The sequence below is a fragment of the Lepidochelys olivacea genome (assembly GCF_965140295.1).
Source record: "Lepidochelys olivacea isolate rLepOli2 genome assembly, chromosome: 7".
Taxonomy (NCBI): Eukaryota; Metazoa; Chordata; order Testudines; family Cheloniidae; genus Lepidochelys; species Lepidochelys olivacea.
The window spans coordinates 103,471,817-103,489,259 of record NC_140417.1 but is presented as its reverse complement, the minus strand read 5'-3'; the positions used below and the strand labels follow the sequence as shown (position 1 = coordinate 103,489,259).

Here is a 17,443-nt window from a genome sequence, read left to right as displayed (position 1 = left end):
GATGGAGTCTACCGATTTTAACAAGAAAACTATTTTGTATTAAATGCACATACAGACTGAGACTTTGAAAGCTGCCTAAAAGATTTAGATGTCCAATTCTCATTAAAATTAATAAGAATTAGGTGCCCAAAGGCCTTTAGGAAGCTTCAGAAATCCCACCTCTGATGTTCTAGCTTGTTTTTACATGTAACACATGGATTTGAGGCACTTACAGTACAGCTCTTTGATGGATACAGGAGCTGCAGCTTCACAAGTGACTAAGCCCCTATAGACACCCTTTATTTTCATTTATTTAAATTCTACAATGCGATTAATTAAAATACAAAGTCAACTGAGGTGAAACCACAGCTCTAAAACAAGGCTTTTGAATGTCACAACCATGAAACATGTCTTTGTGCACTAGCTGATAATGAGCTTTGGTTTACTAGGGAGAATTAGCATCTATAAACATATTCCAGATTTTCACCCCAAAATATGCTATAGAAAAAATACATTCATGGTATGATATACACAAAAAATTTCAATAACTTGAGATCAGTCATTTCACATTTACATCAAAAGCAAACAGGCCTATTGCTAGCTGACAGTTCTTTAGATGCCACCCACTATTAAACTCAGCTGTTGAAATCCAAGTCAAACTCTATTTGCAACATGAACAACTTACTGTCAGGAAGCCTGACAATAAAATTTAAATGTAAAACACTGAATGAGATGAAGCTGTGTGAATACTGGGCTAGATCCTCTCTGTTGCCCTGCATCTTCTATAGTCACCTGTGCCATTGCAAAGTGAGTGTAACACATTACCAATTCAGAATGTTAATGATTTACCCCATTTCGAGCACTTTGCACTGGTGTAAATTTTAATACACAAGGCAAGGAACAGTGGAGGATCAGGTCACCTGCCTATGGAAAAGGAAGATACCTTCCCATTCCACAAGATGGATGTTCCTGATGCACAATTCACTTACCCAATCCAAACTGTGGTCTAGGCACCCTGGGTGGTCCATGGAGACCTGTCTGGTGATGTGGTACTGGCTCTCCTGCTGGTTTACAGCTTCCAAATTGCATTACAAGGCAGCTAAACACACATCAAATAATTTTCTAATTTTTTTCCCCATGTAAGCAATTGCTGTAGTTGAACAGGTGACTGTGATATGTGATCACAAATTGGAAGAGGCTCACCAGACATTTTATTAACATGAGGCCCACACTAACATAAACATTTTAGCACTTCTGAATTAGATTATGTTTTTAGAATGATTTAAACATAAAAAGTGCTAAGGGAGTTGTTAACTATTGCTTGATGAATATACGCGATCAGGTCACATGAAAACTGAATTTGTTTTAATATGCCAAAATTTTAGAAGCCAAAATAAAAGTTCACTTATTGACTTTCTCTTTCCTTTTCCTGGTAAGGATATTATCCACCTACTGCCCTTCCCACATTCCCCAGAAAGCTATTGGCTAACTATGTAGTGCTCCAAATTGATATAAGTTCAAATGTTTTAAGTTGCTGTGAACTCAGCTGGCAAGCCAGCTAATGTTGTAATGCACTGTATGGTGGCATGGGTTGCTTGTCAAATGGTTTGATCCTGCATTCCTTGCACAGCCCTAACTGAAGCATCGGATAAAGTGCAGTTTGACATGGCCATCTTCAAACCAAACCAGTCAATATTATAAGAGGGGACGAAGAAAATGAGTGTTGGCCTTGGAAATTTTAACTCTGTAATTTAGGTATTTTAGTGGGTGCAGTTAAAAAGGCTTTCCATTTTAATCAGAAAGGGCAAAAATAAATAAAACTTTATCTACTGTATAGAGTATCAGTCACTGTAATAGATAGGCACTACATATGGTAGAATAAAAGTGGTATACGAGTATAAAATGAAGGAACTCCACTTGTATTTCTTGGGCTCAGTCATTTATACTGGGAATATTACTATTTCTTCCTCTTCATCATTCCTTTTCTTTCTTTGTTTCTCTCATCCTCCTCTTCTCTTGTTCCTTCCTTCTACATATTACCCTCATACTAAAATGTTATTCTCAGCTATCATAATGTGAGTAGGCTTGTTACATACCCCATGACCCAACACTGAAGAAACACTGACACCAGCTCTCAGTAGTTTCACCCCAGGCTTAGATAGTTTCTATCTCTCCAATGGTCTCAGAGCATCAAGAACAGAAAGGCTATCATTAAGGTAGCCCAGTTCAAGCCCATTAAAAGTTGTAGAAATCAGGATCAGGTTCCTGATTTGGACCCAGTAACATATCAATAACAACATATCATATCATAACATAATGGATACTGCATTTGGAAGACTGTGAATAACATGGAAACTAATAGTTCTGAATGACATCAAGCACCTCAACATAAAATGGGAAGATTTGGAGAGAAGGGCAGTTGACAGGCCAGGATGGCAAATGTGGGTAGCCCAATGTGCAACAAAGCACAGGATGGACTAAGGTCTAAGGTAAGTATATGGTGAGCCAATGGAAAACTGGGTATGGGACAATATGCTTCCTGCAGCTAGTCATCCTCAAGAGGCAGGCTGCCACATATTACACCACCTGGAGTCTCTTGTTAACCTTGACTGATAGCACTAGATAAAGAAAGTTTTCATAGTCTAGGCCTGAAATGAAGAATGTATGAATCACAGTTGCTAGTCCTCTTCAGAGGTATAGGCAGAATCTTCTAGTTAGCGTTAGCTGTAAGAAGACATTTCTTGCAACTGGACCTATCTGGGTCTAGGAGACACATCTAGTAGTACTCAGACTCCAACATAGACAAATTCAAGCTAGTACATTTTGGGAGAAAGACACTTGGAAAGCAGTAATTATGAAAAATACTTAGAGATGACAGTGGATAGTTGATTAGTTTTACTTACAACGTGATATGGCATCTAAAAAGGCTCCTGCAATTTTGGCTACATACACAGAGGTGTCACATCATGAAACAGGAAGGTATGGCTTCATCACTTGAGATATTTAAAACTAGTTTAGACAAAAGCCTAGATAAATGGCACGAACATACTGCACTTGCGGTGGAATGGACTAGTCAACCTAATAGATCTTCTCCATCTCTCATTGTGATGATTCTATGAACTCAAAAGAGCTCTATTTTTCATTTTCTCACAAGTGAAAAAAATCAAACCAATTTCCTTTCATTTTAATGAGCAGTTTACATGACTCATGACTTTTGCTAGGTTTCCTAAGATTTGTCACAGTTAAAGTCTGACAATATTTGAGTGCTCATTAATTTTTGGATCCTAACAAGAAAGACCATGCCCTTTTGGAGGCATTATATCAGTTGTATTTAAAAATCTCACATAGGAAAGCTGTAGTAAGGTGATAAAACATCTTGTTATGTATTATACAGAAACATATACATTTGCATATTACATTGTCATGTGTATAAACAGTGTAAGCCATTTAAAAAGACAACACTTCCCACCTGGTTACCACAGTTATTTCCTCTTAAAGTATAGGTGGATAAATTGTGATAATCTCACACCTCATTTTCTAATAACTTCTGGCAAATGCTGACTTTTTTAATGGAAACCACTGTTTCTCTTGACCCCTGAGTAGTCTCAAAAAGTATTCTAGGTAACCACTTCTAGCGTAAATCACATGCAGCATCTAAACTATGTGCAGCAGAGCCTTGCATGCATAGCATTTGCCTGTCAAAATACCAACAGAACATTTGTTCTTCAAAGTAAACTTGCAAATGCCTCAGATATACAGGTATCATGGCTAAGCAGAGAAGTGAAAGAGTCAATAGCATCAGTCAGAGAGGATGCTCCTCCTATGTTCTTCTTGCCCCTCCCCATTTCCCTTATCCTCCTTACTATGGTTTGTCATTTCTGTGACTTCCAATGGCAAGAGGTTTGTGTCTAATAACTATTCGTGTTCAAATTGTGTTAAACACTCTGCCACTGGGAACCTAGCACCTTTGCAAATCCAGCTACTGATTTAGTGCCTAAATATGGATTTAGAAACCAAACCTTGTCCTCTGTTTTGAAAATCTTGTCCTCACTGATCCATCCTGCAGAAAGTTCCCATTGATAAGTTACCTGGGATGTACAGCAGCAGCTTTTCTGTATAGAATATCTGCTATTTAATCATTTTGCCTTAATAAATAAAATGAAATAAATAATAAATAATAATATTAATTATAACAGTAAAGGTTACTGTTACACATTTCAGAGATGGGCAGCTCCTGAGTCTAGTGGCAACGACAGGGGACGAGGAAACATGTCCACCTGGATTCTATGCCTTGCTCTGCCACTGAGCCAGTGTGTGACTTTGAACAAAATCCTTTTGTGTCTCATTTTTCCCCTCATCCGTAAATGGAAAAAACGCAATGGTTGTTGTGAGGTTTAATTAATTAATGTTCATACTGTGATCAAAGGCAAAGTACTTCAGATGGGATGTAATCAAGGTTCTGCACACCTACGATCACTACTACATCGGATGGTATTGTTCACAAGAGAAAGTGTGCTAGCTTTGGTGGCTTTGCCAAATTCCAACTCATCTGAATATGTTTGCCTCTCTGCATTCTCTCCCTGCATGGTCAATATTTTTCTTGCCCTAAACTGATCCATAGTTTTTGCTTGTGCACTGTAAAACAGCTGCTGCGTTCCACTCCAGTGGAGGTTACGCTTCAGCGGTGACTAAAGCAATCCCTACAACATCTACTTCTCACCTAACTCACAGATGTGAGGATTAATTTTATATTTGTCAAATGCTTTGAGATATTTGGAAGAAATATTTTAAAGCCTTGCAAAACATTGCTGGGGATGAAGCCGCAGCCTTTACACGTGGAAAATTGCCATCTATTTTAGTTGCCAGATCACTGGTCTTATTATTTTATTTTATTATGGCCTTCCAAATTAAAGCTAGAAACAATCTTTTTTTAATCATAAAGAGCACAAACCAGGCTGAATCCATTCATTTCTTATTTTCCACAATCTCTATTTTAAAAGTGAATCCTTAAGAACAAAGACTTCGTTGAAATTCTCTTTTGGGCTTAGAGCTTATATGATATTTGGAACAAATATATCAGAGTTACAGACGCTTAAAGATAGGGGCTTTATGCTGTAAACATAGGTACCACTTTATCTTATATTATGGCAGGTGGCATCCATCACTGGTATGGTAAACGTTATATCCACAGCAATCCTAAAATTTAAAATGTCCAGTTTGCACTCAGACTCATCATGGATTTATTCTTGCAGAAGCAAAGATTTGTATTACCTGCTTACATAATAATGCTATGATGGGTCTGTTCCAGTCTGAATCTCTGAAACAGACTCAAGTTTATGCAAATTACTCACCTGCCTCATAACTCCACTTAGGAACTTGAATGGACAATTTGATGTCATTGCCAGTACACTGTTTATCAGAATTATCTTCTTTTTGCTTTGTGACTATTAAAGTATTAATTCCTTTGGCTGTATCCACAAATGCTGGACATTCAGAGGGAGATGTACCTTTCCAAGGGCATGTAGTACCCAAATATTCCTTTTCTGCTGTCTGTTTTTTATCTACATTATTTTCTTTTAAATCTGCATTTGAATTTGCTCTGAGTGGAGTCTTGTTTTCTCCTGGGAGCTTCGTTTTAAGTATCTCTGCTATTGACTCTCCATTAGCTATGCCATCTGCTCCATCTGGTGTTAATCTGGGTGAACTGCAATTTATATTGAAGGACAATATTGATCTATGAATTTTTTGGCTTTTAATTTGAAGTTGGTCAATACATACAGAAAGTGACTTGTTGAAGTAATAGATTGTATTTGGACAATCCTGGGAAATTTTGAAGTGAACAGATGAAGTGAATGAAACTGGTGCTTTTTTCCTGTGATTGCTGCCTGGAGGAAATATTCTTTTTTCTTTGTTTTCAATGTTAAAAATCCAGTCTCCGTGCCCTTCGCATACTTGTGAATAAGATTCAGAAACCTTTAATCTGGTGGCATATCGGTTTATATAAGATTCTTGATTATGCAAAGGTTTGCAGTGCTGAGCTCGTCCTGCATTGTTTGAAGTAGCAGTAGTGTTCATTAGTACATCACCTCCCCAGCATTTCAAATACAGAGAATCAGTAACAGCTATTTGCACTGGGTTGTTAAAAGGTGGAACAACCCGTCTAGTGGTAACTGTTATGGATGTGAATCCTTTTTTACGAGAGTTTGTTCTAGATACGTTGTCATCGAAAGATGCCTGAATTCCTAATCTGCTGGAAAGTAACATGAATGCTTTATTAATGTTGACTGAACTATGATTAGCCAGAGATTGCTTCGTATGATAAGCATTAGGCTGAGTGATCACAGACTGCATCGGCAAAGCAGACCCATTTTCTTTTGATTTAGTCTCATCAATCAACTGTGAAATGACTATGGATGAAATCATTTTTGTGTTTTGTGATGCCACAGACTCCTGCAAATGAAAAAGACCCATATTATTAAAATATTCTATTGTCAAACATACAACTATTTCTCCTTCAGAGTCTATAATAGGGTTTGGTCAAGGTTTCTTGTTAAATTTCTTTTTAACAAAATTTCAGTTTGCTTTCTGTCATTTCAAAGACATGTTCGTAAAATCAATTCAGAATTGTCTAGAAAAGTTCAGCAAAAATTGGATCCATTTTACACAAAAATTAAACATTCGGAAACCATTAGTGTGAATGATTAACTAATTCTCTCAGTTGGAGTATCTGGTCCTATGTTTGTCTAACAATATATGTGTCAATGGTGATTGTCAATTTCAGATAATAACCTGCTCTTTCATGCTGATCTACTGAAATATTAAAAGTGCTTTAAGCACTTACTACCTGTACAAAATGAACAACGTAGGTGTACTGTGATTTTCTGTGGAGTGTTTATGTGGGAGTTGGGTCAGTGCTGCTGCACAAAAGCATCAAATATGACCAAGGGGGAAATTCCTCCATGTTCTCTCCAATAAAAGATATGCACAGATTTCTGTAAGTGCTTTGGATACCATTTAATTCACGAGCTTAACATTTGCTGGATGCACAAAATGACAGGGTAAGGAGGCATTTGCCCAAGATTGATTGACAGCAGTCCAGACTCATTTTTCTAACCACAACAATCACCATCTATCTTCACATAATGTTCCTGATGTCCTTAGATGTGACAAAGAGTGTGGTATTGTATTAAGATTTATCTGATACATGTAAGCATGAAGTTTAACTCTACCTACAATTATTATCTAGATGACTGGTTACACAATGTTTATTTCATGCAGCGTATATGGCCCAAATTCTCTGCTGCTGTGAATTGTTACATCTCCACTGAGGTCAATATTAGCTGCATCAATTTATACCAGCAGGGAATTTGGCCGTATGATCTGAGCATCCTCAGTCCTCACTTAGTCAAAGTTCACACTGAGTCACAAAGTAAATTCTACATGATTGGGACCATGGTGAATTCTCATCTGAATGACTCATTTTTTTATTTAAGTGGTTTATGGGAGATATTTTATTGCTCATGAAGTTAGCCAGATTGATAGCCCTGGAAACTCAACTGAAAGTGATACCACTGTCAACCACCATCCAAACTTCTCTAAAACAGTTTCACTAGTACACCTCAACCTTGTTCTTGAGGGACAATCTTTTGGGGTAAGCAGGATTTCTTTATTTCCCTTCTGTCCTTAATTTTTCTGCGGTGTGTGCTATTCAGGCAGCCAACTGAGGTGATGGGTTGTGTGATGTAAACACATGTCTACCAGGAACTATGCTGAAGTATAAATCCATGTCATGTATGGCACCAAACAATTGGTCAAAATCACTGATCATTACCAATATGGCTAAAGGCAAGCCTGTGACCATTAAGTCAAAGGCTCCATAGCCCATTACCCAATCCCCTCATCTTACCCAAGCCAGCCATCATCTCAGAGTTACAAACACCAGAGTTTTACAAACTGACCGGTCAACCACACACCTCATTTGGAACCAGAAATATGCAATCAGGCAACAGCTGAGATGCCCCCCGCCAAAAAAGGCAAATACAGTCAGGTACTGTGTTCAAGTTAAACTACTAAAGAAATGAAGGGAAATATTAAGAAAAAATATTTGACAAGGTTTGACAGAAAACTATTTCTGTGCTTGTTTAATTTAAATTAAGAGGGTTAAAAGCAGCATTTTTTTCTTCTGCATAGTAAAGTTTCAAAGCTGTATTAAGTCAATGTTCAGTTGTAAACTTTTGAAAGAACAACCATTACATTTTGTTCAGAGTTATGAACAACCTCCATTCCTGAGGTGTTCATAACTCTGAAGCTCTACTGCAATTGTATATTCAGAGACACACAGCTATTATCTGACTTGAACATGAGAGTATTCAGGATGTACATTTGCACATAGTTAGATAAATATATATTCAGATATACACACCAAAATGTTCAATTTAGATAACCACAGTTATGAATATCTGGAGTAAAGTACAGGACATCTTTATATATTAGAAAATGCACAGTCGTTTAATACACATTTTGTTTATATTACAAAAATAAAACACCCATATAGTTTGACTTCATAGCCACAAAATGCTACTCTAATTTCCCTCAATTTATGAGAACCATCCCTGTGTATTTGTAATTGTACCAGGTATTAGATGACACATTACACACAGAAGGTCACAAGGTTCTGCTAAATCATAAGTAGGGACAGGACTATGGCAGAAATTTATGGCCTTCTTAAAGTCTTTGCTGAGGCTACTTGCTCTTATCAGATTGGTCATAACAAGAAAGGGGAAAGGTGGCTTGCTCACCTGCTTACAAAGATCATCTGCCCCCATCCCTCCCATCATAGCCAAGCTGCAAGTAACAACAAGTGTAGTAAGCTTTGGTATCCAGTTAATTATGCAAAGCTTTGGAATTTGTTAGGTAGATGAGGAGAATATGAATATAAAGGGGATGATGAAAGATGGAAGAATGTTTTATTTTTTTAGAAGGACTGTGTGTTTGCATGAGTTTAGGTGGTATTCAATACTCTATTCTTATACCACACCTGTCACAATGGTATTTGAGCACCCAAGACTTCAATGATAAAACAATCATTTTATATAAATATTGACTAATTTGGACAGCAACCACTGTAAAATATAGCCTGAGAGGGAGAAAATATTCTCCTGAGGTTTAATATTTTTCTTGAAGGCTGACAGCAATCTATTCCATCCAAGTGAACTATGTTCACTTCAGAAATTTGTTTATTTCTCTTGTTTCTGGCCCTGGAGTCAAGTTGTACTTGCTTTGCTATTTCTGTTGAAATTTTCCCTGTGTCATCTCAGACGCTCCACACTTCTAAACTCCTTCTCTCCTGTCTCTCTCCCTCCACACTTCTAAACTCCTTCTCTTGACATTATTATTTATTTCTACGACAGTAGCACCAGCTCCAGAGCCTCATACCAGAGCACTGAAATCTCAGGTGATCACAGGGCCTCCTGCTGTTAGTGTTCTGAGATGGGAGGCTCAGAGTGATAAGTCTGAGGTCCATGGGGTATCTCCTGTGGAGGAATCCATGTTGAAGACCATCACACTCCGTACAAACTACTCCCCTGTTTACTCTGGTATTGCCATAACAGGAAAATAGCACAGAATACTGTCTTTTAAATAATCCTCAGATTAAGGTTTCAGGAAAGTAGATTTTTGGGACTTAAACAGCAGAGCAAATCCAGAGCAAATCCAGGGAAATTTTCCCTGTCTTCTAAACTAACTGTTTGTGACTCTGACAATTCAATATCTTCCCAGCTCCAGGGAATGTGTTTTTTCCCTTCCCTAATTTTTTTCATGGCTTGAATAATATTTTCTTCATATTGTATTGTACTACATTTACCTCAACCTGCATCTTTAAGACCTTTGCATGGCTTCCAATCTTCTCAATCTCCCTTCGATTTTTACAGATCAATAAGGATAAATGTTCTTTGAAATGCATTATTTTGTATATCTTTCATGTGCTCCAGCAATTAACATGAAAATTACTTAATTTCTTTTAAGTACAAAACTGATGGAAATCGCACATAATGGTCCAAATGCAAGTCAGAAATGCTTCTGATTAGTTTCAGCTCATGTAACGGTATTTTGAATGAGTAAATTATAAAAATAAATAGCAAATAATGTCTCCTCCCAATGTTCTGAAATGGTAATGAGTCTCTCTGAGCTGGCCCTACATTCTTTTGGGAGTTTCCAAGCTTCATAGTCTTAATGCAAAAGGAAAGAGAATTCTGGTGAATTGCAAATCCATGGCTTTATTTTCAGGGGATCAGAGGATGGGAGTATCCCACACATTGCTTAGCTCACTTATATCGTTGGTTGAGCCTGCCTGGGATATTTCTCAAAAACTTACTTTTCTCCAAAATATGCCTTTTATTTTTCTTCAGCAAGAATATAGATAAAAAGATGAATTACATCTACTGCAAACAGAATCATGACCACTTAGCCATCACTTTATTTGGTGTTTCTGTTGCCTAAGTTGAGTGTGACTAAAAAAAAACAACTGTAAACACACTATATGGAGACAGGGTGATCATTTTTTAAACCTGAATGAATTCTGCTGACTACTATGAAAGCTCAATGGTGGGATTTTTTTGTTTTTACCTTAGTGGAGTCCGAATCTCTCTCTGCAGCATTGTCGTGCTGATGGCTTTTGAGTTCTTTTGGATCGTTAGCACCACACTGTTTTTCTCTGATTCCTGGGGGGAGGAAAGAAGGTAGAAACGTTACTGTCAACTTCATGATGGTAGAGCTAAAATGGGGTATAAAACCGAGTATAAATATAAGGCAAAAGGGTATTACTAACTGATTCTGAATGGTCTGGGATCCACTTATCTGAGAGATCACATTTCCCTGTTTCCAGTGGTTGCACTTTAAACCACACTGTGAGGCTGCTCCCAGGATTGGTTCCAGGACAGTCTCACACTGTACTGAGGCCTGATCAAAAGTCCATGGAAGACAATGGAAGGTTTCCCATTGTTTTGGAGTACAGGCCTTCACAAATTGACTGTCTTTTGCAGCCTACAGAATCGGAGACTAGTGTCTGATACAAGACATTATGGTCCTTGTTTTTATTTCAACTAAGAACATTATAAACTACCCTGGCAGTGCAAAGGGGCCTTAAACTGGTCATAAATCACATTAGTAAATATCAGTATATTTATCTGGTCTAACTTTTGTTTATTTTGTTTGGTTGTTGGTTTGAGGGGTTTTTTAGTTTTCTGGGTAGCATGGTGTCTGGGATTGCTGTAACTGGGCATTCTTTAACACCACACCTTGTGATTCATTTTACATAAATTATGTTTCTTTGCTTCTCAGTGCTCATTTCAAAATGTAATCTGTAAAGTAATAAAATAAGTATTTAAATGGCATAAAATTCCTTCACTCTTCTGCCCAACCAACTCTACAGTAAAAATTTGTCGGAACACAGACTTTAGTTTTCGCAACACACTGCACAAGGCTGCAGTTTTTACTACATGTAATTTCATTTTACATACATTGTTGTATTAGCAGAGGAATAGAAGTCAGATCCTCTTACTGTAGAAACTGCTTATTAAACCTCATCTGCAATAGCAGGTTTGATTCCTTCCCACTGGTGCAGAGTTCAGGGGTGGGGGTACTGTTTGACTCCATCTGCTTCAGTGAGAACTGCTCTTCTGAGAGTTCCATTGTGGAAAGGCAGCTGCAAGTTGCAGCTGGGGCTCTAGGCCCTAGGAGGCCTGCTAGCAGAGGCTGCCCAGAAGGATTCAGTGATACAGAATATCTCTTGGAGTGCCCCTAGTTCACTTTGAGAGCAGTGCTGACTGGCTGCAGACCTCTTCGCACTGCTTCTTATGGGCACAGTTTCCACCACGGGGGCTCGGCTGACATCACTCTGTGGTGGATCAATCTCACTATGTACAGAACTAGTCACCATATTAAAGGAAGTCTGTTGTTGCCATGGAAAGTGCACAGTCATGGAGCCACAGAGAAGATACCAAGGCTGAAGAATCCAGCAATGAGGAGGGGGATGAAGGGAGTCAGGAAGGAGTGGGTTTGATGGGAGCCAACGGAAGTTCTTACAAAGGTGAAAGACAAAGGTCATGTTTTACACCAGTAAAAGCTCCAAGAAGTAGGGTATAAATAGGCAGAGAACTGAGGATTGATGTTTGGAATAAGATTCTTTCAGAATTACTTAGCAACACAGGATTCCTGGTGACAAATTAACCCTTCTCAGGTGCCACATAAATAGTAATAACGGCTTCATTCCACCACTAATGAATGCTCTGGAGCTGCCACTTCCTTGGTTTAAAACACCCGGAGCTGCTGGCACGGAAGTGACTAGGAGGGGTCCTCAGCTTTGAAACTCCCCTTTGTCTGAAAGAGGCCAAACAAATCTGCTGACCTGCAGAGGAAGCTGCAAAACCTACAGATGTCCACAACTGTTTGGGAAAGGGGAAGTACAATGTGGGTTGGTGTTTATAGGGAGAAAGGGATGCTTCCAGTGATAAATTAAATGTGGATATTTCAATGAAGAGAGACTGTTGCATGTGTTCATTTACTTGTATTATTTGTCAAATGTGACTCTCCTCTGTGCTTTTTAAATATTAATTTTAATAAATAAATGTGGGATAAGTGGCCAAGGTAGGTCATGAAAGCAAAATGTAAGAATTAGTTCAGGAGAAAATCAGAGGTTTGCCAAATGCAATGGTAGTAACTGAAAAGTCATTAACCTACAGTTTTCAGTTGTTTCCTATTATAAGTAAAGTGGGAAAACTGCAGTTCTCTTAGATAGCTCTGTGAGGCAACTGTGGGTAAATACTGACTTTTTAATGCTAATCACAGCGTATAAGGAAAGCTGGAAGGCTGGATAAAGATAAACCAAAACTGAGCAAGCATGCTGTACCAGATGTTTTTTTTCCCCTGTGTTTCTCTCAGATGACTTGTATTCAAAGTCCAAGAGAAAGAAGAAACACTACACGGTCAAACAAGGATAAGATGTCAAAGTCTACAGAGAAATATGTAAGATGTAAATTACTGCTTTCAAGGTAACCTCTCCTAGAGTATGTTTTCACAGCAAAAAAACATGTGTCCTCAACTTAACTTAGCTAATTCAAGTCCAGCCCTAGGCTCACTTGCAGGCTTTAACTTGAGCTGCTAACCCAAGTTCCCATGTCTTCCCTGATATTTTAACTTGAGTCAGCTAACCTGAATTAAATACACCCCTTTTTTTCCACAGTGAAAACATATCCATAGACAGCTGTGGCTACAGTCCACAGATTCAACCTCTTCACTCCACACAGATCTCCTTGGTGTAAGTTTGTTCAGCCATTTTGTAGTCGGAGAAAGTTAGAAGAGAAGTGGGAAGTGAATGTTTCTCCTGTCTGCTAAAACATTCAGTTTGTTTTTTTGCATAGTATCCTGGGTAATGACAGTCATATGCTACCATGGGAATCCCAGTGTTGGCAGATATTTTTGGCAAACAATTTAACAATTGCTGTAATGGATTAATAAAAGTAGTGAATAAACCTCCACCAACTTCCCTGCTATTATTCAAATACCTATTCTTGGAAGCCTCACGTTTGTTAATTCATGTGAACAGTAAAAACACCAATACTGACCTTATGAAAAGAGCTTGAAGCTCCTCATTTAAAATGAGGACACTGCATGAAATAACAGCAGCTTAGATTAGAAGTAAATGTCAGGCTCAGAGCACCCATACAGGTTCTTGTTGCTGACAAAGTGTTTTGTGCTATAACAATTATCTTTCAACAAAATATAAAGTTCAATATTTCCCTGACACACAGCTATGGGAGTCATGGCATTTCAAGTACTTCCTATCAGTGTGGGGAGAAAAGAAAGCTTGTTCCTGCCTGATATGAAGTCCTGAGGAGTTCTGTTTTATCCTATTCCATTTGTAACCCATTTTCACAGACCCTGTCTTTAAGGCTGAGGAAGACTTTTCTGGTCCCTCAGTACTTCCAACAGTATCCTCAGGCTCTGTAGATGGCTGCATGCTGAATGTACAGTCCAGTTCGTGAAAATGGGGGAGGCAGCTGTTGGCATCCTATCCCTTGCTATCTAAATTGCACCTTTAGCCCTTTTATTTTCTCACAGCCCTGTTTGTGGGCCAAATGATACACTCCTTGGTATCTGGACACCAGAGCACACACAGCCTGTGGTGTTCATAATTACAGAGTGGAGCTGGAACTGAATCTTCAACTCACAAATGCCTGGATATCTGCCTTGGGCCAACTGGCAGCACACTCAGGTGATGTCTGAAACTGGCTTGTTAAAACACAGAGATTACAAAGATGGGTATGCTGGTGAGAAACAGTATGTTATGAATCTAAGGTGTACACAGCACAATTTGTATAGGAAGGGACTCTGTAGAAAGCTTGATAGAAACTCAACCAGACAGGCCACCGTTGCAACTATGCCACCAGAACTTCTGGTCTTGGCTGGCACTACACTTGTGTAAATGGGCATGCTGCAGAATGACATGGTGTCATAAATATAAAGGGAAGGGTAACCACCTTTCTGTATACAGTGCATAAAATCCCTCCTGGCCAGAGGCAAAATCCTTTCACCTGTAAAGGGTTAAGAAGCTAAGGTAACCCTTCTGGCACCTGACCCAAAATGGTTAATGAGAAGACAAGATTCTTTCAAATCTGGAGGGGGGGGGACAAAGGGTTTGGTCTGTCTGTGTGATGCTTTTGCCAGGAACAGATCAGGAATGCAGCCTTACAACTCCTGTAAAGTTAGTAAATAATCTAGCTAGAAAATGCGTTAGATTTTCTTTTGTTTAATGGCTGGTAAAATAAGCTGTGCTGGATGGAATGTATATTCCTGTTTTTGTGTCTTTTGTAACTGAAGGTTTTGCCTAGACGGATTCTCTATGTTTTGAATCTGATTATCCTGTAAGGTATTTACCATCCTGATTTTACAGAGGTGATTCTTTTACCTTTTCTTTAATTAAAATTCTTCTTTTAGGAACTTGATTGATTTTTCATTGTTCTTAGGATCCAAGGGTTTGGGTCTGTGTTCACCTGTACAAATTGGTGAGGATTCTTATCAAGCCTTTCCCAGGAAAAGGGGTGTAGGGCTTGGGGGGATATTTTGGGGGAAGACGTCTCCAAGTGGGCTCTTTCCCTGTTCTTTGTTTAAAACGCTTGGTGGTGGCAGCATACAGTTCAAGGACAAGGCAAAGTTTGTACCTTGGGGAAGTTTTTAACCTAAGCTGGTAAGAATAAGCTTAGGGGGTCTTTCATGCAGGTCCCCACATCTGTACCCTAGAGTTCAGAGTGGAGAAGGAACCTTGACACATGGTATACCTCGCTCAGAGCAAGTGCAGTCAAAGCAGTGGGGTGAATGCCTGTCATTGGAAGAAATTGTGTGTGGGGGCACCAAAAGGCATTTAGCACCCCTATTTTTAGTAGTGCAAGTTGCACACTTTCATTCAGGTGACAACATTAATCTCTTTTGACAACTTTCAAACTTACTTCCCCACTACCCTCTGATCTCTTCCTCTCTCTTCAAACTCCCATCCATGCTATCACTCTGTGGGCACCTCTTCGTGTCATGACACAGTGTTGCATGGGTTCTTCCTCTCTAGCTCCCCACTGTAGGTAGTTTGCCTTTACGTGCCACTCAGCCCTCCGGCTGACAAGCGATTAGTTAACAAAATGTTCAATGTAGTCCAAAGTCCCAGAGAATCAACCGGTCTTCTGAGCTTAATCCCCTACTGGGATTAATCCACTGTATTTTCCTGCCTCTGGTACTGAGCACTGTGCTGCCCAGTCAAAGTATTTCTGAGGCCTCTAGCCTCCCACAGTCTTTGGCATTTCAGCTCTTCACAGAGGGAGCAAGTGAACAAACTAGTGAACAAGCAAGCAAGCAACCCTGCCTGCTCCCTGTGGCTCCTTCCCTCTTTACTGAACTCTCAGCCTATTTATAAGTCCCAGGGGTCTGCTGAGTTTTCACCTGATCCTTTCAGTCCCACCTTGTCTGGCTGACAGGTAACTACGTAATGACCACTGTGGTGAAGTGAATTTGTCTAACTGGGCCTTTAGCTCTTTCTTGCTTGTTCAGCCTATCCCATATACTTTATGCCCTGACTTGACCTGTGTTGCCTTCATCTGACCTCCATCTTTAAGTCTCTCCTCAGAACAAACTTCTCAGAGTCCTTCAACTGTAGTTCTCTCTTAAATAAGGGTTTAGTAGAGAAATGTTGGAACACACACAAGTTGGAACTAACAAGAAAGCTGATAAACATCTCCACTCAATCATCTACTTTTTGTTGATCCAGGAGCCTTATCCTATATCTCCAAATTGTCTGTTTAAAAGTAAGTATTCAAGGACAGGGACTTTTTTTTTGGCTGTCTGTAAAATACTTAGAACTATACAAATAATTTCTAGCACTATATAAATAATATTAGAAAGAGAAAATTCACCTTCATTGATCATATTTAACTAAAGATTTAGAAACCATACAAGGTCTTTTATCAGCTGATAAATGTTATGTTCAAGTAGCACAAAACCGACAGTTTAAGATCCAAAAATATCTCAGAGGCAAGTCAGGCTCCCAGCATTCCACTTCTGTGGCTAAAGAGTTTCACAAAGTTCTAAATTGTACCCAAGTCACTGGAATGTTTATACTGTTTGTTACTAGGACAGTTATATTAGGATTCCATCTTCAAAACTTTTGTGGTAATTAACAGAAGTTGTTTTGATTTGACATTGATGTTTGAAGATGCTTGTAACTTATACATTAAAAACCAAAATGAGCTCAGGTATAATTTAAAACTTTTGTTTAAGGCATTTTATCTATAGATAAGAGAGCCATGCAACTCTCCCATCCCAAGCTATATGCATATATTTATATATAGCATCATTCAAAGACATGTAAGGAGTTTTATTTATACTGTTTAAAACAGTTTGGGTTTTTGTTGTTTTTCTTAATACTATTTAACTCAAAAACCTGAAAAATACTTGGGGGAAAAGATGCAATCATCAAAGATTCAGTACCCCAGCCTCCACAATGAAAGGCTAAGAAAGCTCCCAGTGCACATCTCAGATCTGCAGTGAGTCATCCAGCAAAACCAGGGAAGACCAGGGAAGACCAGATTTGACATTCCTGATATTTCTAAGCCCTGTTCTATGCTGAAAATTGTGAAGTTCTGCCAGCATAGCTATGTCAGTTAAGAATGTGAAACAAGTCAGTAACTAACCAACATTGCTGTGCCAGCAAAAGCCCTAGCATAAAGGCTGTTATACTGGCAAAAAGTTCTTTAGCGAGTACAGCTTATTTTATATGTTGAACTGGTATAAGCTATACCAGCCATCACCTGCAGGGGTCAAGAAGGGATTCCCTTCCTCCTCCTAGCTCAGCAAATCCTTTCTAATGTAGAAAAAGGCCGAAGGTAAAAGCCAAACTTACTCAGCACTTTTCAGGTTTCTTTATATT

The 17,443-nt window shown here is 38.8% G+C and overlaps 1 protein-coding gene across 3 annotated transcripts in view; it reads right to left on the bottom strand.

The window, feature by feature from the left end:
• Positions 1–17,443, bottom strand: part of LOC311524003 ((E2-independent) E3 ubiquitin-conjugating enzyme FATS) — a 171,598-nt gene that overhangs the window by 41,615 nt on the left and 112,540 nt on the right. For all 3 annotated transcript variants that reach the window (XM_084634673.1, XM_084634671.1, XM_084634672.1), the window contains exons 2-3: positions 10,603–10,697; positions 5,331–6,429 (exon numbers count right to left, since the gene is read on the bottom strand). In XM_084634673.1, the coding sequence (XP_084490799.1) occupies positions 5,331–6,402 (1,072 nt within the window). In that variant the 5' untranslated portion in view covers positions 6,403–6,429; positions 10,603–10,697. The remainder of the gene's footprint in view (positions 1–5,330; positions 6,430–10,602; positions 10,698–17,443) is intronic.